Source organism: Oryctolagus cuniculus, chromosome 18, assembly GCF_964237555.1.
Source record: "Oryctolagus cuniculus chromosome 18, mOryCun1.1, whole genome shotgun sequence".
In the NCBI taxonomy this organism is placed as follows: Eukaryota; Metazoa; Chordata; class Mammalia; order Lagomorpha; family Leporidae; genus Oryctolagus; species Oryctolagus cuniculus.
The window spans coordinates 11,266,512-11,293,258 of record NC_091449.1 but is presented as its reverse complement, the minus strand read 5'-3'; the positions used below and the strand labels follow the sequence as shown (position 1 = coordinate 11,293,258).

Below are 26,747 nucleotides of genomic sequence, written 5' to 3'. Positions count from 1 at the left end.
CTGTTGGGGGCATTTGGGGAGTGAACCAGCAAACGGAAGATTATCTATCTACTTACCTACCTACCTGTCAATCATCTGTCTATCATCCTGGCCCTGCTGCTTTTCACGTAAAATGAAAATAAAGAAATAAAAGCAGAAAATGCCCTGGAGGCCTGCTCGCCAGTACTGCAAGGAGCTGCAGGACTCCTCCCTCACCACCAGGGGGCAGCCTAGTCCCCAACAGCTGCCGCCCCTTCCTTTGCTGCCTGGGTGGAGGTGTTTGCTTGCGGATTTGGAGGTGGCTGGAGCCAGAGCTGTCTGCCGCTCCCCCAGCTCTCCCACCTCCGCTCCTGGCCCCTGGGGCCCCCACTCCAGCCAGAGCAATTTCTGTCAACACAGCCCTGCTGTTTCCAGCCAGGACAATATTTGCCCTGGGGATCTGGGGAGGTCGCTATGGTGACTCCCCCTCCCCGCCAGAAGAGGCCAAGGGAGCCACAGCATCCGCCCCTTCTGTCCCAGTTTACCCTCCGCTCATCCCCAGGTCACTCTCTCCGTCTCTGCCTCTCTCTCTCTCTCATCTCTTCGCTTTATTTTTTTTAAAGCATTTATTTGAAAAGGTAGATATATAGAGAGAGAGGGAGAGAGATCTCCCACCTGCTGGTTCACTCCCCAGATGGCCGCGATGGTCTGGCCTGGGCCAGGCTGAAGCCAGGAGCCAGGAGCTTCATCTTGGTCTCCCCCGTGAGTGGCAGCACCATCTTCCGCTGCTTTCCCAGGTGCCTCCGCGGGGAGCTGGATCGGAAGTGGAACAGCCAGGACTTAGCTGGTGCTGGCGCCAGCACCCCCATCTCGTGTCTGCTCTCTCTCTCTCTGGATCCCATGTCCCCCGTCACCGCCTCTGAGTGCCCCCTCCTAGGTCCTCGCTCCCGGGGTCTCCATCTCTCCCCCCTCCCTGGACCCCATGTTTGTGTGTGTCTTTCCAGCTGCCTGTGTGTCTCAGTTGCTGTCTCTCCGTGTCTCTTTGTGCCCGTGTCTCTCGCGGGGTCACGCTCTCTCCGCTCATCTCTCTGCAGGCCTGAACCTCGGGGGGCCATCTCCACCTCCCATTTCTGGCCTCAGTCCCCATGGGGTGCCCCCTGTTCCCATCTCTCTCTGCCTCATTTCTTGCGCACCATCTGCCGGCCGCTCAGGCCCCCGGCTGCTCCCTGCAGGCTCCGTTGAACCAGGCAGCCTCTGGCGATGGTGGGGGGTTTGGGGGGGGAGACACAGGCCTTGCAGCTTCTGCCCCCCAACTCCAACCCTGGGCGGGGGGTGGGGGGCACTGCCTGGTCGTGGCCAGGCGCGGGAGACCCAAGGCCAAGGGCAGTGGAATCAGCCCGACAGACAGCCAGAGAGAAGCTACCGGGAAATCAGGAAGAAGTTAAAGACGCAGAGGGCGACAGGCCTGGGAGAAGAGAGAGAGAGAGAGAGCACTGTAGTGAGCAGAGAGAAGAATGAAAGGAGGAGACAGCCGGGGAGAGCGAGCCGGACAGACAGGCAGGGAGTGCAGGAGCTACCAGGTAGGGCAGGTAGGAGAGAGGCAGGCCGCAGGGAGAGGCAGGGAGGGGGAGAGAGCAGGGACAAGAGACCCAGAAGAGGAAGAGAGAAGCAGGGGCGGGGGGGGGGGGGAACGCTGCTAAATTTAGAGACAGGACCCAGAGGACAACGGGCTCCAGTGGGGAGCTGCTGGGAGGGAGGCGGGGGCGCGGTGGCAGCAGGGTATTGCCCCCCCTGCTCCCCTGGGGTCTGCCAATGGGCATGTGGCTGTGGCCAGGAGGGCTCCCAGCTGTTTCCTGAAGCCCTGAGCCTGGCAGGAGGACAGGGCCCGCTGCCCCACCCCACAGACCCTGGGAGACTTCAGAGGACCCCAGGAGGGCTGGGCTGGGCAGAGGCCAGTCAGGGACCCCCGCCTGTGCCCTCCTGTCCTTCTCACTCTCGGGGGTGGGGCTCCTCCTGGGGGCGCTGGTCTTTCCCGCTCGCCCTCGCCAGCTCGGGGACCTCCTCATGCCAGTGTCTCTGTTCTGTCTCCCCCAGCCCCCATTCCCCCGCCATGGCTCCTCCATCTCTGTCTGTGCTCCGTCTCTGTTTCCCTGTGTCTCGCTCCTCCTCCCCCAACCCCACCCGCCCATAGAGACAGCCTGGGACCCCCTCGGGGCCACGGGAGACTCCCGCCAAGCCCCAGCCTGGACAGTCTCAGACCCTTCTCTCCCCACGCCAGGATCCGAGTCTTTCCCAGGACCCAGAGGGCGCAGGAATGTGGGGCAGAGAGCAGGGAGGCCGGGCAGAGAGCAGGGAGTAAGGACACCCCTGCCCCGCCCCAGAAGGGGCTCCTTCCAGTCTCTGGTGCAGACCTCACACCACCCCTCCTGGGGCCTCAGTTTCTCCTCTGAGGAATGGGCAGATCATGCAGGCCCCGTGGGAGCGAGTGTTTGTGGCACAGGACAGGGCGGTTGATGTACAGGGTGAGGGCGCCCAGAGCTGCGGGGGCTCTGCGCCCCCTGCCGCCCCACCCCCACCCCGGGTCCAGAAGTTTCCCCACATTGAGGGCGACGGAAGGGGCTGGAGGGGGGGAGTTCTGTGGCCGGGAGACGTGCGAGCTGCGGATTCGGAGCTGGGGTGACGTGCAACATGTGGGGCGTGTGTATGAGCGCAGGTGGCTACCGAGTGTGGGAGTGTGACCGTGTCACGGGTGTGGCTGTGTGTGACCGGGTGACACCGGGAGCTTGTGCCTCAGTGATGGTTGGGGGCGTGGGGTGTGACCGCGTGGCCTCTCGTGGTGAGGAGCGTGTGAGCCGTGCCTGCACGCCTGGCACGTGACTTTGCGTGTGCTTGTTTTGTTCACCATCGCTCCTTGCAGCCCTGCCCTGGACATGCTGGGGTCCCTGTGCCGGGGTCCTCCTGGGACAGCAGGGGAGACAGACAGTGCTAGTGAGCGTGTGAATGTGTACGTGACTGACAATGCTACTGGGACTGTGGGAAACTGCGGCTGTGTGTGTGTGTGTGTCACCGAGTGACTGTCACTTTGTGGGTGACAGATGGGCTCTCTGGGTGTGACTGTGGGAGCCACAGTGCGTGACGTTCCATGATCATGTGTGACACTGCCCGTGGCTGGGTGGCTGGCTCCGTGTGAGTGGCTTGGTGGGAGGGGGCACTCGGGGACCGGGGCGGGGGCTGTGGGTGGAACAGGGGAGTGTGTACAGCTGGGGAGGGGGCTTCCCCGCGATACCCCTGTGCCTGCTCCCCCACCTAGCCTTAGGTGACTGTGATACTGGGGTGCCGCTGTCCCCTGCTCGCTCCCCCTCCCGCTCTCTGTCCCGCCCTGGCCCCGCCCCCTCCCACCACCCCAGGCTCCAGCGCCCATCACCTCCTCCAGAGCCCAGGGAAGGCAGTGGAGGTAGCTGTGGACGACGGACGCAGCAGGAGCAGGACGGGGGACAGGTGAGGTCCCCCCACGCCTGCCCCTCTGGGTCTCCCTGTCTCCAGCTCGCGCGCTGTTCCTGTCTTTTGTCTTTGTCTTTCCGTGCCCAGTCTGTCCTCCCTCGCCTCTGTCTCTCCGGCTCCGCTGAGTTCCAGGTGGCTTCGTACCTGGGCTTCTTCCCGCCCGCCCTTCACTGTGTCTCTCGGGTCCGTTTCCTGTGCCTTTCTAACCGTTGCCCCTGTCTCTCTCCGCTGTCTCCTTGTCTCTGGCTGTCCTGGTTCTCTGTCTTGCATGTCTTTCATTCCCAGCCCCAGTCTGTCTCTCTAAGATGCCCCCGCACCCCCCTTCCCTCCGTGGTGCTGGGGTGGGCTGGGCTGGGTGGGTGTTAGGGGGTAGGTGGGAGGATTTCAGAGCGTCCAGGTCCTTGCAGAACTAAGTGTGTGGGGGGTCTCACCCCTACCTGAGGCCAGAGTGCTGGCTGCCAGCCGTCCCACTGGCTCTGGGCTTTACCTGGAAGCATTGGGGATAGGACAGTGGGAAGCCAGGTGGGCATCTAAAGCTCCCCTCCCAGACTCGGCCTGGATCCCCACCGCAAGGCGGCCCCCAGGTTCTCCAGAGTCTATGTCTAGACTCGAGGTGACACTACCGCTTCTGCCCCAGCCGCAGCTCTAGGGCAACCGCCCCCTCAGCAAACAATCCCCCCCCTCCACCGCCGCTGCCCCAGCAACAGGTGGGGGCGGCCCGGGAATCCCTTATCAGACCCCGGCCCCGCCCCCAGCTGCCGCAGCACCGCGCGTGGGGGCCGGGAGGGGGCGCTGCCCGCGATCCACGTGCGTGAATCCCCCAGGCCCGGGCGGCGCCGGGGTTGGAGTGCTGAATCGGCCTTGGGTCCCTCCAGGGGAGACCGTCCCTGTGTTGCCGGACCCCGGGCCGCCGTCGCGATGCCCAGCTGGGCGCCCTGGCGGCTGCTGCTGCTCTCGCTGGCGGGGCTGCCGCTCCGGAGCGCGGAGGTGAGGAGCTGGGGGGGGAGGGGGGGAAGCAGAGCGCCAGGCTTGGAGGGAGGCCCCCACCCAAGGAGAGATTGCAGACCGCCCCGCCCGCCAGATTCCAGTGTTGCTGGCTGCTTCCAGTCCTCATCTCCCCCTCCCATGGAGGTCCAGCCGCCCCCCCCAATTTTCCTCCAGGTTTCCAGCCCCCCATGACGACGTCCTCAGGGGCTTCTAGGTTCCCCTAAGACTTGGCAGGAGTTTCTAGGCCACCCAAACGGGACAGCCCCTCCAAGTCTCCAGGGCCGCGGGGATCGGTCTGGGTGGAGGGGGGTCCTCCCTCTGTCTTCTCGTAGACAGGATCTGAGGGGCAGACGGCCGGGGAGCTGTACCGGCGCTGGGAACGGTACCGCAGGGAGTGCCAGGAGACCCTGGAGAGCGCGGAGCCCCCCTCAGGTGCGCCTCGGTAAACTTGGAGCGCGCCTCGGGCGGCCGTGCCGGGCCCAAATCCCGGAGAAGTCCAGGGTTGATGTGGGCGGGCTCTCCGCGGCCTGGGTGGGGCTTAGCGTCGGTGGGAGGGGCCAGGCCTGAGCTCGGCGAGGATTGGGGCGGGCCGGGATGGTGGGAGGGGCCTGGATGGGAAATTTGAGGTGGGAGGGGTCTTGGGCAAGACCGGCCCCACAGTGGGCGGAGTTTTGGGTGGAGCCCACGCTGATGGGGAAGAATCTAAGGCGGGCATTTCCTGGGTGGGAGGAGCCCGAAGCTGGGCTAGCGGGGTGGGCGGGGCCTTGAGGGCTGGAGGGAGGAGCTTTGGCAGAGCCTGGACAGGACCCGGTGGGGTGGGGCGCCGAGCAGGGCTTGGCGTGTGGAAGGCAGGGAAGCTTGGGGCCCACGCGACACTTGGCCCCCCGCCCATCCCCCAGGTCTCGCCTGTAACGGGTCCTTCGATATGTATGTCTGCTGGGACTACGCTGCACCCAACGCCACGGCCCGAGCGTCCTGCCCCTGGTACCTGCCTTGGCACCGCCAAGGTGAGGCACTGGGCACCCCACTCTCCCCGGACACTTACACCCCTGACCTTTGTCCCCTCAGCCCACGTACGCCCCTCCTGCCCTGCCAGGCTGGTGTCTCCTCGTCTCTCCAACCCTGGCTCTGAGGACTAAGGAGCTCTGATTTTCTCTCCTTTTCTGGAATCTCTCTGTCTCTGGGCCTCTTGGTCTTCCCGGCCTAAGTAGCTTTGTTTCTTTTCTTTAAAGATTGATTTTATTTATTTGAAAGACAGAGTTACAGAGAGAGGTAGAGACAGAGAGAGAGAGGTCATCCATCCGCTGGTTCACTCCCCAAATGGCCACAACAGCTGGAGCTGTGCTGGTCCGAAGCCAGGAGCCAGGAGCTTCTTCCAGGTCTCCCACGTGGGTGCAGGGGCCCAAGGACTTGGGCCATCTTCCACTGCTTTCCCAGGCCGTAGCAGAGAGCTGGATTGGAAGTGGAACAGCCAGGTCTTGAACCGGCGCCCACATGGGATGCTGGCACTGCAGGCAGCAGCTTTACCCGCTACACCACAGCGCCGGCCCCCAGTTTGTGTTTCTGTCTCCATCTCCTTCGGTGGCCCTCTGATCCCCTCCCTGTTTCCCTGCAGTGGCTGCGGGCTTTGTCCTCCGGCAGTGTGGCAGTGACGGCCAATGGGGACCTTGGCGAGACCACACCCAGTGTGAGAACCCAGAGAAGAACGAGGCCTTTCAGGTACGGAGAGCTCAGGAGGCCCAGGGACAGGTGAAGAAGCAGCATCCCCAGGCCAGGCCTGACCCCCCCCCCCCGCACTGCTCGAGACGCTGCATTTCATGTGACAGAAGCCTGAGACACCCCCCGCCCCCCCCGCCCAAAGGAGAGGAGAAATGGATCGGCTTTCTGTGACTGGGTAGCAGCTTCAGGCACAGCAAGATCTAGGCGCTCGTAGCGTGCCTGGTTTTCTCTGTGCTGGTCTCCTGGTCCCTGTGGGGTGCAAACGGGCCCCCACGATCAGACGCTTGCATTGACCAGCCACAGAGACCCGCGGGGACAGGAGATTCTGTCCTTGGACATGGCTGTCCCCGTCCAGGAACCGGTTCTCTTCGTCCTGGTTTGAGACCTGCCCTTCCTGGGCACTCTGTGCAGGGTGGCCGGGGCCTGGGTCAAAGGTCAGGTCGAATGCTCGAACTGCTGGGCCACATGTCCAGCCTGGGGCTGAGCTGGTGGGCCGAGCCTCGGCCAAACAAGAGTGAGCAATTTCCCAAGAAGAAACCCGGGGTGCCGGGGGCGGGGACAGAGAGCAGACGTCCTCCCTGCCCTTCCCTGGGCCTGCGGGGAGAACTGAGGCTTCTTCCTGTGTCCCCCACGCCCGCCAGGACCAAAGGCGCTTCCTGGAGCGGCTGCAGGCCGTGTACACCATCGGCTACTCCCTGTCCCTGGCCACGCTGCTCCTAGCACTGCTCATCCTGGGTGTCTTCAGGTGGGACCCCAAGCCTGGGTGTGCCCCCAGACGGGGGGCTCGGCCCCACCCACCCACTGGTGGTCCTATGGGAAGGGCCCCCTGGGTTAGAGGGGCTCTGGGCTACTGAGAGCAGCTCTCTGGGGGGGTCCCCTGACTGCCCCCCCACTCCCCAGGCGGCTGCACTGCACCCGGAATTACATCCACATCAACCTGTTCGCGTCTTTCACGCTGCGGGCTGCGGCCATCCTGAGCCGGGACCGGCTGCTACCTCCACCGGGCCCCCACCCCGGGGACCAGGCCCCCGCCCTGTGGAACGAGGTGTGCCTCACTGGCCTGGCCTCCTACGCCCGCCCACTCAGCCTCTCTCCAGACACTTTTGGAGGGACCCCCCCCCCAACGCTGCCTCCCGATCCCGAACCTCTCCCAGCACCAACCCCCCGTGGGAATTTCACCTTCCTCGGTGAGAGCGTCCACCCGCGGGTGCTGAGGCCAGGCACAGACTGGGGGGAACTAGCCGGGTTGGGGGTGGGCATTTGGTGGGCACCATTTTGTTACTGGAAGACAGGCTGGGAGACTAGACCCTGGGAGCAGAGGTGGCAAAAACCTCGATCGGGTCCCATTGGGGCCGTACCAGCTGTTAAAAAGACATGGGGTGCAGTTGGCAGGAGCCAGGACTGGGGACAGAGAGAGCAGGTGGAATCTCCCCGGAGTGCCGGGGACCCACCGCCTGGCCGCCCCCCAGGCCCTCGCCGCCTGCCGCACGGCCCAGATCCTGACCCAGTACTGCGTGGGTGCCAGCTACACGTGGCTGCTGGTGGAGGGCCTGCACCTGCACAGCCTCTTGGTGTTCCCTGGCGGCTCGGAGGAGGGCCACTTCCGCTGTTACCTGCTCCTTGGCTGGGGTGAGCCGCGACCCCGGCCCCGCCCAGCCCAGCGCGCCTCGGCTCCCCGCCCGCCTCGCCTTGTCTACCTCTGGGGGCCTCCTCCCCTCTCTAGGCCGCCCCCCACCCCGCCCCGACCCTGGCAGAGGAACTCGCGGGTCTTGGGCCTGGCGGGGCCTGTGCGCGCGCTGACAGCTGCGGCGGGGTGGGGGGCGGGGCCGGGGTCTGCACAGGGGCCCCCGCGCTTTTCGTCTTTGCCTGGGTGATCGTCAGGTACCTGTACGAGAACACGCAGTGAGTCCCAGGGGCTGGGGCGGGGCCTGGGCGGTGGGCGGTACCTTGGCGGATGGGGTGGGGTTCTGACAGTAGCAGGCGGGGCTTCGAGGAGAGTGGGCGGGGTCTGGCGAGTGCGCCTGGGTGAGTCTCGGGGGGTTGCCCACGTCTCAGCCGGACCCCACCTCCCCCAGGTGCTGGGAGCGGAACGATGTCAAGGCCATTTGGTGGATCATCCGCACCCCCATCCTCATAACCATCTTGGTACAGCCCCCTCCCGACCGCCCTCGCGCCCGCCCCCACCCGGGCTGGGGTCGCGCGGTCAGAGGCTCCTCGCTCTCCTGCAGATAAACTTCCTGATCTTCATCCGCATCCTTGGCGTCCTCGTGTCCAAGCTGAGGACCCGGCAGATGCGCTGCCCCGACTACCGCCTGAGGTGAGGGCTGGCGGCCGCGGGGGCGCGCCCAGAGCCCCGGCCTCGGACCAGCGCCCCTCTCCCCGCAGGCTGGCTCGCTCCACGCTGACGCTGGTGCCCCTGCTGGGCGTCCACGAGGTGGTGTTCGCGCCCGTGACGGAGGAACAGGCCCGCGGCGCCCTGCGCCTGGCCAAGCTGGGCTTCGAGATCTTCCTAAGCTCCTTCCAGGTGCGCGGGCGGGGCGGGCCGGGCTCCCTGGGCTGCAGCTGAGGGCAACACCCAATCCGGGTCTCCCCCGTGGGTGGCAGGAACCCAGCATTAGCAGGAGGCTGGGTGCTGACACGTGCGGAACCCGGGGACCTCAGCCGGCAGCCTAACTGCTAGGCCGACACCAGGCCTCTCATTCCAGCCTGGACAGGGCGGTCAGCGGAAGGCTGAGCGCATGCGCGGCCCCAGTGCCCCTCGGCTCCCCCCCGGTTCTTTATCGGGGGAGTCAGTGAACCAGGAGGTCCCCGTGCGAGGGAAGCAGAGGGCGCGGAGAGCCGAGGGGTCCCCACGGACGGGGTGGCCACCTTAGGGGGACACTGGGGGAGAAGCCAGGCAGGTAGGCCATGTTCCAGGAAGGGACACAGCAGGTGCCACCCGAGGTGTGAGAGCGGCTGGTGAGGTGGGGGCCTTGGCTGCGCCGCTGCCCTAAGTGGGGCTGCCGGGGGTCGGTTTTAAAGAATCCTGGGAGGTAGTACGTGAGCACATGTAACCTCAAGCCCTACAGGAAACACATTCGATACTTAAGTTAGAACAGAACAGTATAAACGTATTGACGCCTACCTGCGGTTACTTTAGTACCAGTGAATGGCAGTAGGCCACGCTGATTGACAGCCCCAGCCGTGACCTAACCCACGCCCCTCCCTCCGCCAGGGCTTCCTGGTCAGCGTCCTCTACTGCTTCATCAACAAGGAGGTAGGCCGAGCCCCGGGCCGCGCCCCCTGGCGGCCGCGCGGGGAACGGCGCCGCCTCTGAGCGCCTGCCGTTGCAGGTGCAGTCGGAGCTCCGCCGCGGCTGGCGCGGCTGGCGCCACTGCCGCTCGCAGCGCTGCCTGGGCGAGGAGCCGCGCCAGCGCCCGGAGCGCGCCTCTCGGGCCCTGCCCTCGGGCCCGGGCCCCGGCCGCGTCCCCACCGGCCGCGCCTTGCCCTCTGGGACCTTGCCAGGCCCTGGGGATGAGGCCAGCCGGGTACTGGAAAGTTACTGCTAGGTAGCAGGGTCCCGCGTCTGTCCAATCAGCACATATTTGTTGAGTGCTTGCTGTGTGCCAGGCCCAGTGTGGGGGACACCGGGGAATTAGGGGACAGGAAACCAGGTCGCCGGCCTCACGCAGATCACACAGGCTATGGAAATGGCTTCTGAAGGGAGGTCTGGCAGAAGGGACAGCATGTGCTAAGGCCCCGGGGCAGGGAGGAACTGGAGAGGAATGAGCCAGAGCCAGCAGCAGACAGGGGCACACAGTCAGGATCTTACTCCGGGCGCACTGAAGGCTGTTGGCAGGGGCCCCGGTACGCCCGGTGGGGGCAGGGGTGGATGCCAGAGCTGAGCGAGCTGCCCGGCTGCCGTAGGGGTGCGGAAGCTCACCAGGCAGGAGCCGTTTCAAAGGCAGCGTGGAGGGGCCGGCAGGTCCTAGAAGTGCAGTGAACGAGAGACCAGAAGGGTGGCGGAGAGGAGACCCGGCTCAGGGCGAGGACCCAGTGTCCTGTGACACTGCCGGCGTCGGGGGGCCGGGTGTGGGGCGGTCAGCACAGACACCTTGGGGCGGCCTCACGGCAGACACCCGCGCACAGAGCGGCCAGGGCACAGCTAGCCGCAGGGAGGACACACAACCCAGCTCCAGAGACGGGCTGCCGTGGGCACTGAGAGCCGGCAAGCTGACCGCTGCACAGCCACGAGGCCCTCACCCCCGTCTTCCCCACACAGCTGTGCCCACAGCTGAGCCTTCTCAGCCTGTGGCCTGGCCCCCCCCACCGCGGTGGGTGCCCCTGGGAATAAAACTGGAGCACCCCTTGTTTTCTGTCTTCTTTCCGGGGTGGGAGAGTCTCCTTGGAGCTGGCTACAGAGGGCCCCTGGCTGGGCGGGGCCTGCAGAGGCAGCGTGGGCTGCCCCACGGTGTGTGCCCCGTCCCATCCTCTGGAGAGCAGTGAGGGGCAGGAGCAGCCTGGCTCACAGCTGCAGAACGGGGCCCGAGGAACCCCCCCCCAGACTGCCCACACGTAGGCTTTGGCTTCCAGCACTGAAGGGCTCGGGTGGGGATGGGGAGGGAGCTGGGCTGTGGCGCGGCATCCCACCCCCCATCCTGGAGCTATCGGAGCGCCCCTGCTGTGGCGGGCCTAGGCCCCTGCTGTGGCGGCCGCGTGAGTCCTGGAACAGGGGCAGGGTCGGGACTCAAGCCGGCCACTCCACTTCGGGACACGGGGTCCAAACTGGCGTCTTACCTGCCAGGCAGAGGGAGCGGCCGCCTCGGGGAACCGCGTCCCACCTCCTGGCGCGTCCGATCAGCAGCAGCAGGCTGACAGCAGGACCCGGAGCTGGGCCTGTGACTCCGGGCTGGCACCAGGCCTGCCGCTGGCGAAGAAGCCAATCCCAGGGCTCTGCAGCCACCCCCACCCCCACCCCGAGGGCAACACCACTCCCGAGGGCCTGGGTGCAGCAGCTCCCTGCGTGCCCGTGGGCTCATTTGCCAGTGGGTAACGGTGTGGCTGGTGAAAGAGGTCCTACCTACCCACGCCCACCTATCACTGGTGGAAAGCAGCTCCCCAGCCCCACCCAGAGCCCCGGGGCGCTGTCCCACCTAGACGGAGACCCTCACGGAACCCTCAGCCCATGGCCGCTGGCCCCTCTGCCTGCCCCCAGCCCGGGTGTGGCTCCATCCAGAGGCAGGGAGAGCACGCGGCGTGTGTCCCACAAGACAGCTTTTCCTTAAAGCCCATTCGCTGAGGGCCCGCTCTGCCACCTCTGCCCGCACAGAGAAGCCCCTCAGGGTTTTAAGTTGTCACCTGAAGGGCGCAGGGCTCAGCGGCGAAGCCACAGGCGTGGGTGTGGATCCTGGCACCACCACGTCCTGCCTGGGTGCCCCTGGGGGGTGACGCTGCCTCTCTGGGCCTCAGTTCCCTCCTGTGCAACACGTAACACACAGGCTGACAGCGCCGACACCCAGCTGAGGCGGGTCCAGGGCTGTCCCGGGCACTGTTGCACGGGGCGGGGCACACAGGAGGCCCCTGCCTTGTCGGCACGAATGCAAACAAAGTCCAGAAGAAACCCGGGCAAGGACAAAGCCCTGAGAGGCAGGGGGCGGAAGAGGGCGACAGGGAGACCAGGAGAGCCAGGGAAAGGCGCACAGAACTCGCGCCAGCCTGAACTGAACGGCCACTCCCACGTGACTGGCTGCTGTGGACGGGGAAGTGAGCCAGGCGGGGCGCAGACCGGCCTCCCCCCGCAGGTCCTGGCCCCAGCCCGGTGGCCGCCCTCTCCCAGGTGCGCCCCGCCCGCGAGGCGCTGGAGCAGACAGACCCGCTAGAAAACACGCTGGGGCTTTATTGACGCAGGGCGGGGCGGGGCCAGCGCAGGGCGGGGCGGCGCCCTACTTGCCGGCGATGAGCGGGGCGGGGCCGGCGCAGGGCGGGGCGGGCGCAGGGCGGCGCCCTACTTGCCGGCGATGAGCGGGTTGCGCAGCACCACGATGACCGAGTCCCCGCGCAGGAACATCTTGGAGATGTAGCGGTCCTTGTTGACCGGCTTGGACTTCTTCTTGCCCTTGCCGCTCTTGGGGACCTCGGTCCACATCTCCTTCACGTTCTCCAGCACCATGTTGCAGTGCCTGCGGGGGGCGGGGGGGGGGCAGGGTCAAGGGGAGCCTCTGGCCCGCCCCGCCGAGCCGTGCTGGGCGTGGGGAAGGGACAGCCGCCCTGCAGCCCCCGCTGCCCCCGCCCCCCCTGCGCCTGTGTCCTCCTCCCCGAGACGGAGACAGCGGTGCTGCCGAGGAACTGCGGGGGAGCTTCCGCCTGCTGGTCACTCCCCAGATGCCAGCAACACCCGAGTGCCACGCGGTGGCAGGGACCTAAGCACTTGGGCCACCACCTGCCGCCTCACAGGGACCACTGGGCCGGGAGCAGAACTAGGACTGAACCCAACACAGCAGGCAGGCGTCCAGAGTGGGCCCGGAAGTGCCCTTCCTCCGGGTCTCCCACGCGGTGCAGGGCCCAAGCACTTGGGCCATCCTCCACTGCACTCCCGGGCCACAGCAGAGAGCGGGCCTGGAAGAGGGGCAGCCGGGACTTGAACCGGTGCCTGTATGGATGCAGGCGTCGCAGGTGGAGGCTTAGCCCACTACAACACAGCAGCGGTCCAGGGATTTTTTTTTTTTTTTTTTTTTTTTTTGAAGGATGCAGTTATTTATTTGAAAGGCAGAGTTAGAGAGAGAGAGATGGAGAGAAAGATTGTTCCTTCCACACACTGGCTTACTCTCCGAATGGCTGTAACGGCCAGGCTGGGCCTGGGCAAAGCTGGGAGCTTTCTCTGGGCCCCCCAGCTGAGTGGCAGGGGCCCATGTGCTCCGCCAGCTTCTGCTGCTCTCCCCGGCACGTCAGCAGGGAGCTGCGTCAGAAATGGAGTGGCTGGGACTTGAACCAGCGCCCATATGGGACGCAGGTGTTGTAGGCAGCAGTTTAACCCGCAGTACACAGATGCCAGTCCTGGGATTAAAAGAAAAAAAAAAAAAAGGATAAGAAGGGGCTGGCACTGTGGATCAGCGGGTTAAAGCCATAGCCTGCAGCACCGGCATCCTATATGGTTGCCTGTTCGAGTCCCAGGTGCTCCACTTCGGCTCCAACTCCTGCTGATGCACCCAGAAAAGCAGAAGATGGCCGAATCCTTGGGTCTCTGCACCCACATGGGAGACCCGGAAGTGGCTGCAGTTCCCGGCTCTGGCCTGGCCCAGCCTCAGCCCATGCGGCCGCTTGGGGACTGCACCAGCGATGGAAGATCTCACTCTCACTCCCTCTCTGTAATTGTGCCTTTCAAAAAAAAAAAAAGGCTGGCGCCGTGGCTCACTAGGCTAATCCTCCGCCTAGCGGCGCCGGCACACCGGGTTCTAGTCCCGGTCGGGGCGCCGGATTCTGTCCCGGTTGCCCCTCTTCCAGGCCAGCTCTCTGCTGTGGCCAGGGAGTGCAGTGGAGGATGGCCCAGGTGCTTGGGCCCTGCACCCCATGGGAGATCAGGAAAAGCACCTGGCTCCTGGCATCGGATCAGCAGCGCGCCGACCGCGGCGGCCATTGGAGGGTGAACCAACGGCAAAAGGAAGACCTTTCTCTCTGTCTCTCTCTCTCACTGTCCACTCTGCCTGTCAAAAAAAAAAAAAAAAAAAAAAAAAAGGCTAAGAAGCCCCCATCTTCCAACACATGTGATGTTTCAGTCACACCACACTCCTGCGGATCTGTGACCACCAGGGGGGCGGTCCCTGGAGGGAGGGCGCAGGAAGGAGATCGCCCGTCATCAGGTGCCTGTTTGAATGAACCCGCCCCACCTGCACACACTGCGCATTCAGTCGCGGGTGGGAGGGGCTGAGGGGGCAGGCAACAGCCCGCTGGCCGCAGTGTTCTCAGGCCAGGACCAGCAGAACCGGGCGGCAGGAGAGCGCCTGGAAGGTTCTCCTGCAGGACCGAGCCCTGCCAGGGGCACCTCTGCAAGGCTGTGGGCACCACAAAGGACGGCCAGGGGCACGGTGAGTGCGTGAGTGAGACACCACAGAACACACGGGGGCGGCGCTGTGGTTGGTGGGCTGACGCCCTGGCCTGCAGCGCCAGCATCCCACAAGGGTGCCGGTTCGAGGCCCGGCTGCTCCTCTTCGATCCAGCTCTCTGCTGTGGCCTGGGAAAGCAAAAGATGGCCCAAGTGCTTGGGCCCCTGCATCCACGTGGTAGACCAGGAGAAGCTCCTGGCTCCTGGTCAGCTCAGCTCAGTGAACCAGCGGATGGAAGACCTCTCTGTGTCTCTATCCATAACTCTACCTCTCAAAATAAATAAAATATTAAAAGCCTGCCTGCGTGCTACCCCCGGCTCTGGCCCCACTGTGGACATCCGGGGAGTGCCCAGCAGGTGGGAGCTCTCTCCGTCTCTCCGCTTCTCTTTCAATGAATGAACCAAAAGGTGTCCTGTGGCCAGGCACTTCATGCGTGTTAAGTCACCGCATCTCTGTATCCACCGCGACGACTGCCTGCCACTGTGCGGACAAGATAACGGCACGCGCTGAGGGTCGCCTGGCCGCTCAGAGGGACAGCACAGCAGGGGCCGGCTGGCGCCCACCGCAGGGCAGGGCGGGAGGCGCGGCCTCGGAGGAGCCCCGCCCGCAGGCCCCTCCCTCCCGGGCCAGGCCCCGCCCCCGGCCGCGCACCTGTCGAAGGCCTTCACGCGGCCCAGCAGCTTCTTGTTGTTGCGGCAGTTGATGAGCACCTGCGTGTTGTTCTTGACCGACTGCGTGAGCACGGAGAGCGGGCCCGTGTTGAACTCCTCCTCCTCCCGCTTCTGCAGCTCCTCGGGGGTCATCTCGCTCTTGGGCTTGTTGAGGAGGCTCCTGACGGGGGAGGAGGGACCCGCGGGTGAGGGGAGGAGCCGGGGCCGCCCCCCAGCCCTGCCGGCCTGGTCTCTAGGCATCAGCACCTGGAAGCCACCAGCCATCCCCAACCCCGCCCGCCCCGGCTCAGCTCCCGCTAGGCCCCCTCCCCAGCCTGCTGCACCCAGGGCACACCACTCCCTGGGGGGTAAGTCCGCCCTTCTCATTGGCCGGGCAGAAGCGGACGTCCACTCCTCTTTCGTCTCCCACGGCAACTCGGACAGCAGCCACTGTCAGGACTTGCTCTACGGCGCCCCCACCTTCCTCCCCCTGGCGTCTGACGCCCACTGCCCCACAATCGGACGCTTGTCCCTCGGCATCCACAGGGGGCTGGTCCCAGGATCCGCGTTGCCCGGGTCCCGGAAGCCTCAGCGGCTCGGATCCCTTAGGTGGGATGGCGGGGACGCACACACACACACCCTGCGCACACCTCCCGCTCGCTAAGTCATCTCCAGGTTACAGCGTAACGGGACCTGACTGTGCTGCGACCCCGTGGAGCCCGGGCAACAGTCACAGGAGAAAGGCCTGCCCGGCCACTCGGGGCTGGCCAGCCTCGGTGTTCAGAACAGCACTCGGGCGCCGGCTTAAAAACCAGCCTGCCGTAGTCCCGCTCGGCAGGGCCGAATCAATGCGTCTGCCGGCCGTACCCCTCCCCCCGGCCGGCTGCAGAATCCGACCTCCGTGCCAGGGCTACCTGCACCCAGGGGCAGCCTGGGGGCCGTGCGCAAGCCTAACTCACGGCAGCCTCTTCGGAACCCTCCCAGGGCCCCCGGCTGAGCCTGCAGCCCCAGCCGCGGCGTCGTTGCGAATCAGGCCGAGCAGCCACGGCCCCCGGCCCCAGCTCACGTTCCAAGCCCCTCGCCCCCAATCGCTATGCCTAAAAGCCCGCGCCCGCTCCCCGGCTTCTGTAACTCGAGAAGCCGCTTCTTAACCTTCACTCCAGCGAGCTGATGACGCGGAGGAGCCGCTGCCCGTTCTCTCACAGAGCTGGCGGCCCTCGCGGACTCAGGGTCCGCCAGAGGCCCCGGGGGCCGGTCCCACGCTCATTACAGAAAATTCGCCCGAGAGCTCTGCTCCGCCCCCGGCGCTGCCGCCCCCTTCCGCCGCTAATCGGCCGCATTCGCACCCACAACCTCACGCCCGCCGCTTAAGCCCAGCCCGGCCTCACATGGTGCCGGCCCCGCGTTCGGGTCACTCTCACTCCAACCTCCTCCGCGTTGCTTCTGCCTCTGCGGATGGAGCGCGAGAGGGGCGGGACTTCCGCTTCCGGCGGGCCACTTCCGTGGGCGCCTGCGCAAACCCACCCGGCGGGCTGGGGCGTGGCTTGTTGCCATAGCGACCCCCGCCGGCTGCGCAGCGAGGGGGCCGAAGCCGCGAGCGGCAGTTCGAGGCCTTTAAGGACCACAGCGGGCAGGTGTTCATCGGGATGGAGAGACCAAGACAGAGAGTCCGAGTCGCGCCGCTTCGTGGTAGAGGCGGGACAGGCTGCAGGAGGGAAACGGCCAGAGGTTTCTAAATGCCCGCCAGCCCCGTCTCCGGGGGCGCGGCCTCCACGAAGCCAATCCGGTCCCGGCTTCGGGGCCTGACGCCTCGCTGGATCTTCCCGTCCCGCGGAACCAATCCCTTTCCGCGGCCGGGCGCTGCCCATTGGCTTTACCCGCTCCGCCGGGGCGGGCCGCACGCCTTCGCGTCCCCTCTGGGGGTTGTGCAACCCCTCTGGGAGCCAATCGCGACACCCCGGGCCTCCGGGGAGGCTTGTCCTCGGGAGCTGCACCCGGCTCGCCGGGCCGGGGTGGTGCCCGGCGCTCTTGTCGCTCATTGGCTTTGTGATTCCATGGGGTGGGACTTGGCTGGGCCTGAACTCCATCCGCGGTCCCTGGCCGGTTTCAGGGCAAAGCTGCCATGCGTCCCGGGGGCCGCGGGCGGCCCCGGCCCCGGCTCGGGGAGCGCGGCCTGATGGAGCCGAGCTCGCCGCTCAAGCGCCGCCTGCTCCCGCGGGCGCAGCTGCTGCCCGTGCTGCTGCTGGCGCTGGCCGTGGGCTCGGCCCTCTACACGCTGTGGGGCAGCTGGCACCGCAGGACCGAGGAGCTGCCGCGGGTGAGGCTGGGCGCGGCGCGGGCACTGGAGGGCCCTCTCTCCCCGCTTCCTCTTTCCGAGTTTCGGTTTGACGTGGCGCTACCTGGGGCCCTGGCCGCAGGTGCCACCGGCTGCCTCCCCGGAGCGCAAGCCCCCTCCCAACGCGCCCCCTGGAAAGAAAGGCTCCGGAGTCGTCAGGATGAGGGTTTTGGGTTCCACGCCCGAAAGGCAACTCTTGGAAGCCTCCCTTCCCCTCGCTGGGCTTCGGTTTCCATGTCACGATCGAGGGGTAGGCTAAACCGGGTGGGCTTGGAGAGACTTTGATCCTGGAAGTCTCCCATGCCGCGGAGGCACCCGGGCTTTTGGGGGGAGGGAGCAGTGCGCTCATTCTTCTCTTCTTTAGACGCCGCTGACCGGAAGTCTCCCGGAGGCCCGGCTGCGGAGGGTGGTGGGGCAGCTGGACCTGCAGCGCCTCTGGGGCACTTTCCTGCGACCGCTGCTTGTTGTGCGAGCCCCGGGCACTCCGGGCAGTCTCCAAGTCAGAAAGGTACGAGGCCCCGTCTCCTCTCCCAGCGCTGACCCGCCCCCACCCCCACACACACCTAGCCCAGCGGGGCATGGGAAGCGGGGGTCCTGTCCAAGGGTCCCGGAGCGGCGGAGGGGCAGGAGCCAGGCACTGACTCGAGTCTCACACAGGTGTTTCCCAAGCAGCAAACAGCCCCGTGAGGGGTCAGTAAGATCTTCAATGTGCAGGTGGGGAGGCCGGGGCCCAGGGAGCTTGCAGCTGGTCAGGAGGCTGGGGCCCAGGGAGCTTGCAGCTGGTCAGTGGGAGACCGGGGCTGGAACCCAAGCTTACGTTAGCTCCAGAGCTGGCGGCTGGGACTGGCTGTACTTCTCCTAGAAAGCATCAGGGCTCATTTGCATACTGCTGCCTCCTGACCCACGTGAGACAGGTTCATTCTATTTTATTTGAAGATTTGTTTATTCGAGAGACAGAGTTACAGAGAGAGAGAGGTCTTCCATCTGCTGGTTCATTCCCCATATGGCTGCAACGGCCAGAGCTGGACCGATCTGAAGCCAGGAGCCAGGAGCTTCTTCCAGGGTCTCCCACGCAGGTGCAGGGGCCCAAGCACTTGGGCCATCTTCCACCGCTTTCCCAAGCCATTAGCAGGGAGTTGGATCGGAAGTGGAGCAGCTGGGGCTTGAACCGGTGCCCGTATGTGATGCTGGCACCAGAGGCAGAGGCTTACCCTGCTCTGCCACAGCGGCGGCCCCTGGACTAGCGTCCTAACTTCTCCCGCCCTGAGTTTGCTCGTCTGCCATTCCTAGGCAGTCTGCATCCCACAAGGGTTGACACACACGGTGAGAGATTTAGGAGTAAGCTGGGGTTCATCTCGTGGGCGTCGCGATGGGGTCACCCCAACATCTGGCACCCAGTGGGTGCTCAGCAGGAGGGTATGAGTGAGACCCACGCGGGGCGGTCGAGTCACCCCGGCTGCCGCGCGGGGCTCAGGTCCCACGCGCCTTCCCCGCACCTCCTCCCCAGTCCCGCTCCGCCCTCCCACCGCTCTGTCGCCACAGTTCCTGGAGGCCACGCTGCGGACCCTGGCAGCCGGCTGGCATGTGGAGCTGGATCCCTTCACAGCCTCGACGCCCCTGGGGCCCCTGGACTTCGGCAACGTGGTGGCCACGCTGGACCCAGGCGCTGCCCGTCACCTCACCCTTGCCTGCCATTACGACTCAAAGTTCTTCCCCCCGGGGTCCGCCCCCTTCGTGGGGGCCACGGATTCGGCTGTGCCCTGTGCCTTGCTGCTGGAGCTGGCCCAGGCCCTGGATCTGGAGCTGAGCAGGGCCAAGGAGCAGGTGAGGAGCAGGGGTGGGCGAGGGGCCGTGGGCCAAGCCACCACCCTCCCTTGCCTGGGCCTTTGCCATCCTGCTTGTCTGCCCACGTCCACGGAACACGCAGAGCCGCGGGCATCTTCCTGCCTCCTCTCGGCTCCAAACCCTCCGCGGCTCCCACCTCACTCCAAGCATAAGCCCATGAGGTGTGCCAGAGCCAGCTTGCTTGGGAGAGTGGCGCCTGCGGCGGCCAGGGGTGTTGCCCGCCCGGGCCCAGCAGTCGCTGTAGCCTGCACTGCCTGCAGCGCCACCTAACGGCTCAGACGTAGCTCCTCCTCTGTCACCTGAGACCGGGACTGTCGCGTTCCTAGGAGGTGGAGAAGACTTGCATGGAAGACCCGTGACGTGACTGGGTCCTGGGGGCCTCTGCAACTCCCCTGTGCCCCAGACCGGTAGCCTCTGCACCATCAGCCCTCTGCACCTCCCCCCATCACTCAGCTCAGCCACACCCACCTCCTGTGTGTTCTAAGCCACAGGGTTCTCGCCCACCACAGGGTGTTTGCACCTGCTGTTTGCTCTGCGTAAGATGGGTTTTTTTCTTGGGTGTCTTCCTTCCTGGCCCCCACCTTCAATGGGGTGCCCGCCCCAGTAGCACCTCTGCAGGGAGGGGTCCCCAGCACCCCGCTCAGCGGCCGTCACTGTCCCGTGGCTTCCTGCTGGTCTGTCGGCCCGACATAAAGCAGGGTGTCCGTGAAATCTTGGGGAACGAAAGCACAGGTCGGAGCCTTCTCCCCTGCTCCTCAAACCCCTTCCATGGCTCCCCAGGGCCCCTAAGACAAAGCCCAAACTCTTTGACCACTGCTAACCAGCCCCCATCCCCCACCCCCGCCCCATCTCCTCTCAAACCTTTTTGGCCACTTCTGTGGTGCCAGCCTGGCTCTGTGTTGTCCCTGGGGCTGCAAACAGGCCCCTCCCACCCACCCACTCTGGGTGCAAACGCACCTTCCCAGCAGCCTCGAAGCTCCCCAGGCCAGGCCCGCCCCGAGCCCCTTGCTGCGCTGTCCAGGACCCTGTGGGCTTTGGACGCGTCTGTCCCAGCGCAGCTCACTGCTCTGTCTCTTCTGCCAGACTCAGCCTTGAGGGCAGAGACTCAGTTGGTTCTTTCGCGCTGGGCGTGGTTCCAAGACCTGCCCGGCTCCCTGCTGGATGGAAAGAGCCCGCCCTGATCCCCACTTGTGGACAAGGACACTAGAACGGACACCACGCTGGTGACCGCGTGGCCACGAGACAGCCGAGCGCAGACGGGAATGCAGGCTGCGAGTCTGGCTCTTGGCCACCTCGCTCCCTGAGTGAGGATGTCTACCCTGTCCCTACTCCGCCAGGCCAGGAGCCAGGCCGCGTGGGCGGGCCGAGGCTGAGGGCTGCCGCTGACCTGGGCCTGGCCGTCCACTCCTGCAGGCAGCCCCGGTGACCCTGCAGCTGCTCTTCCTGGACGGCGAGGAGGCGCTGAAGGAGTGGGGCCCCAAAGACTCCCTCTACGGCTCCCGGCACCTGGCCAGGCTCATGGAGTCCATGCCACACAGTCCCGGCCCCACCAGGATCCAGGCTATTGTAAGACCGGGGTCCCGCCGGCTCCCGGCCAGGGAGGGAGAAGGGGAGGTGGAGCGGGCGGGACCCCGCCCGGCTCCCTCCAGTGCTGGCTTCTTCTGCCCACTAGGAGCTCTTCGTGCTTCTTGACCTGCTGGGAGCCCCCAACCCCACCTTCTACAGCCACTTCCCCCGCACCATCCGCTGGTTCCATCGGCTGAGGAGCATCGGTGAGAGCGGAGGGACCCGGGACAGCGCGGGGGACAGGCCGGTCCTCCCACCTCCCACCTCCCTGAGGAACCGGGGCAGAAATGCAAATGAATTCTGCAGCAGCGGTTATGAAACTGGGACCGGGGTGGGGGGCGGGGGCGAGGGCGGGGAGACAGCCCTGGTTTGGAGCCCTGGCTCTCCCTTCTCAGCTGTGTGAGCTCGGGCCAGTGGCCTCCCCTCTCTGAGCCTCAGGTTCCTCTTTGTCAGATGAGCGTGAGGGGAACGGTCCTGTCCACCCCCACCCCCAGACCCAGGGGGATGGAGTGAGACAGGAACACGGGGTCCACCGTGGTTCTGTGGTTGCACAGCCATTGCCTTAGCTCCGGGCCCGCTGCCTGTGTCTGGCTGTGAGCTGTGGGCCCTGGACTGCTGAGGCCTGACCCTTGCCCTCTGGCCCTCCCCGCCTCCAGAGAAGCGTCTACACCGGCTGAACCTGCTGCAGTCCCACCCCGAGGAAGTGATGTACTTCCAGCCCGGGGAGCCCCCCGGCTCCGTGGAGGACGACCATATCCCCTTCCTCCGCAGAGGTGCGTGCTGCCGCGAGGGGCGGGCCCAGAGGCCGAGGTGCTGGGCGTGGGAGCTTTCTTAGCCCCTTTGTGCCTCGACTTTCTCATCTGTGGAATGGGGATGTCTCAGGGGTGTGAGTGTGCTCCCGGGAGGGTACCTCGAACAGTTCATGGGAAAACGGAATTGAAAGCTGTGCTGGGGCCCGTGTTTGGTGCCACTCAGGACCCCTGCATCCCACGCTGGATCACTCCTGATTCCAGCTTCCTGCTGATGTGCACTGGGGAGGCAGCGGGGGTAGCCTAAGTACTGATTGCTGTGTAGACCTGGATGGGGCTCCTGGCTCCTGGCCCCGCCTGACCCAGTCTTGGCCATTGCGGGTATTTGAGGGGTGAACCAGCAGATGGGAGATCTGTCTGTCTGTCTCTCTCCCTTTCAAATAAAAAAAAAAAATTTTAAAAGACAAGTTTATTTTGGTAGAAAAAAATGCTCAAATACTAAGTTTTCCCATAACAGGCATTTTCCAAGAACTGCCTGCAGTACCCTCGTGTCCGTAGAGATCTGACGGGCCCGGTGCCCCATGCGGCCAGCACCCAGGTCCTTGTCGGCTAGCAGTGTCCCGGATGATGGCAGAACTTCTCCCCCCCCCCCCCCCCCCCCCGTCTCTTGAGGCCCTGGCAGACCAGCAGGGGCACCTGCATTTCCGGCCTGCTGAACCCACACTCTGCTCTGCATGACTGGGGTTCCGATGGAGAGGTCAGGGTCAGAAGCCCCTGGTGCGGGGCTAAGATTCTGTGTTTTCAAACCAGTCGGGGCTGGATTCCAGGATCCACAGCTCAGGCTTGAGCCCTCGGGCAAAGTCCCTGGCCTCTCTCAGTCCTGGGTTTGGTTTGGTTTTGTTGTCTGGAAAATGTCTCTCTACAAGGAAACTTCCGAAAGTTGGTAGGAAAAATGTAATGCATATTTTCCATGACCTTTTCCTTGCATACAAATGTGTAGACATAGGGCTGTGACGGGCAGGTGTGCATACTGCCTGCTCACCCCGGGCTTGGCACAGCGTGAGTGCTAAAATCCACCTTCAAAATGTGTGCTGTGTCAGTTACTCATCCAGCAAATATGCTTATATGCTTTCCTTTTTTTTTTTTTTTAATTAATTAATTTATTTGAAAGGCAGAGTTAGAGAGAGGCAGAGCCAGAGAGAGACAGAGAGGTCTTCTGTCTGCTGGTTCACTCCCCAGATGGCCGCAATGGCCGGAGCTGCGCCGATCTGAAGCCGGGAGCTTCTTCCTGGTCTCCCACATGGGTGTGGGGGCCCAAGCACTCGGGCCGTCTTCCACTGCTCCCCCAGGCCACAGCAGAGAGCTGGATGGGAAGTGAGGCAGCTGTGCCACAACCCCGGCCCTGGGACCTGGGACTTGAACCCCTGCGCTCTGAGAAGGATGCAGGAGTCCCAAGCAGCGTCCTAACTCTGCCCCAGCCCGCCCTGCAGAGGGCTCACTGTAGGGACTGTGCCGTGCCGCCTCGGACGGGGGCTGGGCTCCGGGCGGTGCTGGGCTCGTCTGGGTGCTGTTTCTTACTAGAAGGGGCGTGGTGTGCACCTGCCCAGGGAGGAAGTGAGGGGCCTCTTTCTCTTGGTCTCTCCACAGTCCATTCAGCTTACAGTGGCTCTAATTTGTGTCATGGAAACAATAGGTATATTGATTTAAAAAAATAAACATGCACTCAAGAGCCCTATCTTCGGGGCCCACACTGTGGCACAGCAGGTGAAGCTGCAACCGAAGCGCAGGCATCCCATATGGGCACCAGTTCTAGTCCCGGCTGCTCCACTTCCGATCCAGCGCTCTGCTGTGGCCCGGGAGGGCAGTGAAGATGGCCCGAGCCCTTGGGCCCCTGCACCCAAGTGGGACACCTGGAAGTAGCTTCTGGCTCCTGGCTTCCAGATCGGCCCAGCTCCCACTGTTGCAGCCATTTGGGGAGTGAACCAGCAGATGGCAGACCTCTCTCTCTGCCTCTGCCTCTGCCTCTAACTCTGCCTTTCAAATAAATAAATAAATCTTAAAAAAAAAAAAAAAAAAAAAAAAAGAAGAAGAAGAAGAACCACCATATCTTCAAGTGTTGAGACAGAACCTGGGCGGGGTGGGGGGTGGCAAGGATACCCGGGTCCAGGCCCCAGACCGGTGATGGCCTTGACCTCTCTCTCCCCTCAGGGGTCCCGGTGCTCCACCTCATCGCCACGCCCTTCCCCTCCGTCTGGCACACACCCGCCGACTCGGAGGCCAACCTCCACCCACCCACGGTGCACAACCTGAGTCGCATCCTCGCCGTGTTCCTGGCGGAGTACTTGGGGCTCTAGGCTGCGGGCCTGACCGTGCGGAGCAGCAGCAGGGAGCGTGCCGATGGCACCTGCAGCCCGGGAGCCCACGCCTGCTGCTCGCCCTCGCCCTCTGTGGCTCCTGCTTGCACTGTCCCTGCAGACCCTCTCTCCGCGGCCACCCTCCAAGGACAGGAAAGAGGCCGCCGTGGGCGTGGGAGCCCAAGGAGGAAGAGCTTGGCCCTTCCCGGAGGTGAACACTGGGTGTGCAGGTGCGCAGGGACCAGACGCTGAGGGCCGGGACCAGCGACACTGCGGGAACAAGCGGGCGCTCTGCGGCTTGCGTCTTGTGTCGGCCGTGCAGACCCAGCTCCCGGGGAGGGGGGCCTCCGGGGCACGTGCCGTGCACGGGCGCAGGGGAGATGGAGGCCGGCCCGTCCTGCTGCAGACCCCGTGGGCGGGCAGAGGAGCGGCGCCTGCACGTAGATTCTGCAGAACTGGAGTGCATCGGCGGTGCGCGGCCAAGGGCCTCGGTGCAGCAGTTCCCAAAGCACTTGGCCGTGGAACCCTTTCAGAAGATCGTTGGAAACACTGGGTTTGCACTGTTAAGAGCGCCGAGGGCGGGAAGGACATGGGGTCACGGCAGAGCGGCTCTGCCAAACCACCTTTTCCAGGGTGGGGGGTGCGGCTGCATTCGCACCCACTCCGCTGGGGTGCCCCTCACAGGCCGGGACCCTGCGGCAGCGGGGGACACCTGCCTAGCACCCAACGTGGAGGGTCATTAGACAGCGAAGGTGACGTCCGCCTCCACTCCAGAACTCGAGGGCTCAGTCTCAGGCCGCGGCCGGACACCAGGTCCCGGACGCGGCTCCCTCAGGCAGCCAGCATGGCCCCCCGTCAGCTCAGTGCCCCCCTCCTGAGGCGGGCGCGATTTCGGCTCGCTCTCTGGGGATGTGGTGATTGAGGCGCGCGTGCTGAGGCTGTCGCACGGGCCGGGGACCGTCCCCGTGGGCCGTGCTCCCCTCCCCCTCCCCCAGCCCTACCTTCCTTCCCCAACCACCTGGGCTACAGGAACAGGGTATTGATCAAAAGCAGCCAAGGCCTTTACGCGGCTTGTGAGTGGCTTTATGCACAATTTCGGCTTGAATCTGGGTCGTCAGCCGCGCCTGACGGAAGCTGGCAGGGACTGGCAGGGTCTTCTGCAAGCGCCAGGCCTCCCAGGCCCCAGAACCTGAAATGCTACAGCACACGACTGATGTCACGTTCCCACCGGGCCTCACGTGGCGGCTCGCGGCTGAGATGCAAGCACATGGAAATAGTGTGCAAAAGTGCCCCCAGGCCGTTTGTGCAAGGTGTGTATGGAACGTAGGCATTTCCTGTTTAGACTGGAGTCCTGTCCTGCCAGTACTGTGTACACGCAAAGGGACCCGCGTCTGAAAACACTGCTGGTCCCAAGCGCTTGGCACAGGGATACTCGCGTTTATCCCCATTTCTCAGATTGAGAAACTGAGCTCCTGAAAAATCAGTGACCCAAGGTCACAGGGCAGGGGGAGCTTCTGTCTGCCTCTGACTCGCGGGTGCCTCATGTCAGTGTGGCGTGCGGCCACCGTGGCTGTGTGGGCTCTGCACTGGCCGCGCCACGAGTCGGGCCGCCGCCCTCTCCTCCCTCGCCTCTCGGGCCCCCTCTGCCCCTCTTCTCTTGTTTTCTGCTCGGTTCTCCCTCCTCCCTCAGCTTTCGTCCAGAAAACTCCCCCTTCAGCCGCACCCCATCTGCGGCCCCTCCCGAGCCCCGAGTCTGTGACTTCCTCTGTGGTATTTCTCACTCCTAGAAGTCACGTCTACGGCTTCTTCGCAGGCCGGTTTTCAGCCTTTAGCTCTTTGTAAAGAGAGCCGGGAATAAACAGGGCTCGTCGCCGGTGGCCGAGGACTCTGGGTGTTTCTGCTCTCGGTGCGTCCCGCTGCTGCTTGTGAGAAGTTGTTCGCGGGGACACTGAGTTCCTCCCGCCAGGCCGCTCAGCGCGGTCGCCTGTGACACAGGGCGTGGGTCTGTCTACACCTGCGGCAAGGGCGAGTCTCTGACCACAGTGTCCCAGGTCAGCTTTCTCTCTCCTTGGTCCACGGTCCCCTCGGGGTCCTGAACCCGCGGCTCCCTGGGATCCTGCCTCGGGCAGCCCGTGGCCTTGACTGCTGCCCGCTGTGCCTCACCAGTAAGGCTGTGAACGTCAACAGGAAACCCTTTTGTCCCCAGCGGCCAAACCTTCCCCTTCGTCTTCAGCTTGGTGGGCGCCAGCTGGATTTTACTTGATGCTGTTAAGGAAATTATTCTACGTGCTGTTTTCAGCAAGAGGGTCTGAACAACCTGGCTTAGCCAGCACAGGGGACCGAAGCTCCCTGACCCGGGGCCAGCGCTCAGACCCAGGTCTGTCTCACTCAGCTCAGCGGTGAGGGCTCTGACCCCTCTGTAAGGACGCCAGGAACTGCCTGCAGCCTCTCAATGTCCGTTTTCTCTTTTCTTTTTTATTTAAATTTTAAAATGTGGCGGGGCCCGTGCTGTGGCACAGACTGAGTTGTTGCCTGTGACGCCACCGTCACAGCTCCACTTCCGTCCAGCTCCCTGCTAACGCGCCTGGGAAGGCAGTGGAGGACAGACCACGTGCTGGGGGCCCTGCACCCGCGTGGGACACCCGGATGAAGCTCCTGGCTCCTGGCAGCTTCTCTAACTCTGCCTTTCAAATAAATAAATCTTTAAAAAGTGTTTCCTCCCCCTTTTCACCGAGTATTTTTAAACTTTCACTCGTAGGGCTGCGTTTCCGTCTCCGGGTCTCCTTCGCCTTCCCCAGGCTGCTCCGGCCCACGAGGCGCACGCAGAAGCGGAGGGAAGGGGTCTCCCTTCCTGCAGCACGGTGACAGCAGGCTGCCCGCAGTCCCCCGAGACCGCCAGGACAAGGGCTGGCGCAGGAGGAGCCTGGGTTCCGGGTGACCGGAGGGCCACTGCACTGCCCACTGACTCCTTTAAAAACACACAAACATCTATCTCTTGTTCAGGT

At 64.6% G+C, this 26,747-nt stretch overlaps 3 protein-coding genes across 5 annotated transcripts; 2 read left to right on the top strand and 1 right to left on the bottom strand.

Moving 5' to 3' along the window:
- The first annotated feature begins 3,364 nt into the window (after positions 1–3,364).
- GIPR (gastric inhibitory polypeptide receptor) lies at positions 3,365–10,730 on the top strand. Its single transcript, XM_070062009.1, is given in 15 exon segments — positions 3,365–3,456; positions 4,335–4,446; positions 4,779–4,878; positions 5,346–5,453; positions 6,062–6,165; positions 6,807–6,910; positions 7,066–7,210; positions 7,635–7,794; positions 8,007–8,067; positions 8,241–8,310; positions 8,394–8,482; positions 8,551–8,689; positions 9,380–9,454; positions 9,457–9,487; positions 9,490–10,730. Coding segments are annotated over 14 exon segments (1,479 nt in total). The 5' UTR covers positions 3,365–3,456; positions 4,335–4,377; the 3' UTR covers positions 9,714–10,730.
- A 1,290-nt stretch (positions 10,731–12,020) lies between these two features.
- Positions 12,021–16,431, bottom strand: SNRPD2 (small nuclear ribonucleoprotein D2 polypeptide). Of its 2 annotated transcripts, none has more exons than XM_002723613.5 (3): positions 16,282–16,431; positions 14,895–15,074; positions 12,021–12,323 (listed from the first exon to the last, which is right to left on the bottom strand). In XM_002723613.5, coding segments are annotated over exons 1-3 (357 nt in total). In that variant the 5' UTR covers positions 16,284–16,431; the 3' UTR covers positions 12,021–12,148. The 2 variants fall into 2 exon arrangements, with proteins under 2 accessions (XP_002723659.1, XP_069918109.1); XM_070062008.1 differs by having other exon boundaries at positions 16,046–16,352.
- Positions 16,432–16,575: 144 nt separating this feature from the next.
- QPCTL (glutaminyl-peptide cyclotransferase like) lies at positions 16,576–26,455 on the top strand. Of its 2 annotated transcripts, none has more exons than XM_008252226.4 (7): positions 16,576–17,210; positions 17,593–17,736; positions 18,771–19,052; positions 20,487–20,639; positions 20,746–20,845; positions 21,296–21,412; positions 23,597–26,455. In XM_008252226.4, the coding sequence occupies exons 1-7, from the start codon at positions 17,016–17,018 to the stop codon at positions 23,740–23,742; spliced, it is 1,137 nt and encodes a 378-aa protein (XP_008250448.1). In that variant the 5' UTR covers positions 16,576–17,015; the 3' UTR covers positions 23,743–26,455. The 2 variants fall into 2 exon arrangements, with proteins under 2 accessions (XP_008250448.1, XP_069918108.1); XM_070062007.1 differs by lacking the exon at positions 23,597–26,455 and adding an exon at positions 21,906–22,514.
- Positions 26,456–26,747: the final 292 nt, after the last annotated feature.

What these genes read in the sequence shown, in the direction of transcription:
- SNRPD2 (XM_002723613.5), bottom strand. An exon ending in CGCGTGAAGGCCTTCGACAG is followed by an intron (nt 12,324 to 14,894) that starts GTGCGCGGCCGG and finishes CGCCCCCCGCAG; the next exon opens with GCACTGCAACATGGTGCTGG.
- QPCTL (XM_008252226.4), top strand. Translation starts at nt 17,016, where the DNA reads ATGCGTCCCGGGGGCCGCGGGCGGCCCCGGCCCCGGCTCGGGGAGCGC. An exon ending in TGAGCAGGGCCAAGGAGCAG is followed by an intron (nt 19,053 to 20,486) that starts GTGAGGAGCAGG and finishes CCACTCCTGCAG; the next exon opens with GCAGCCCCGGTGACCCTGCA. An exon ending in CCACCAGGATCCAGGCTATT is followed by an intron (nt 20,640 to 20,745) that starts GTAAGACCGGGG and finishes TCTGCCCACTAG; the next exon opens with GAGCTCTTCGTGCTTCTTGA.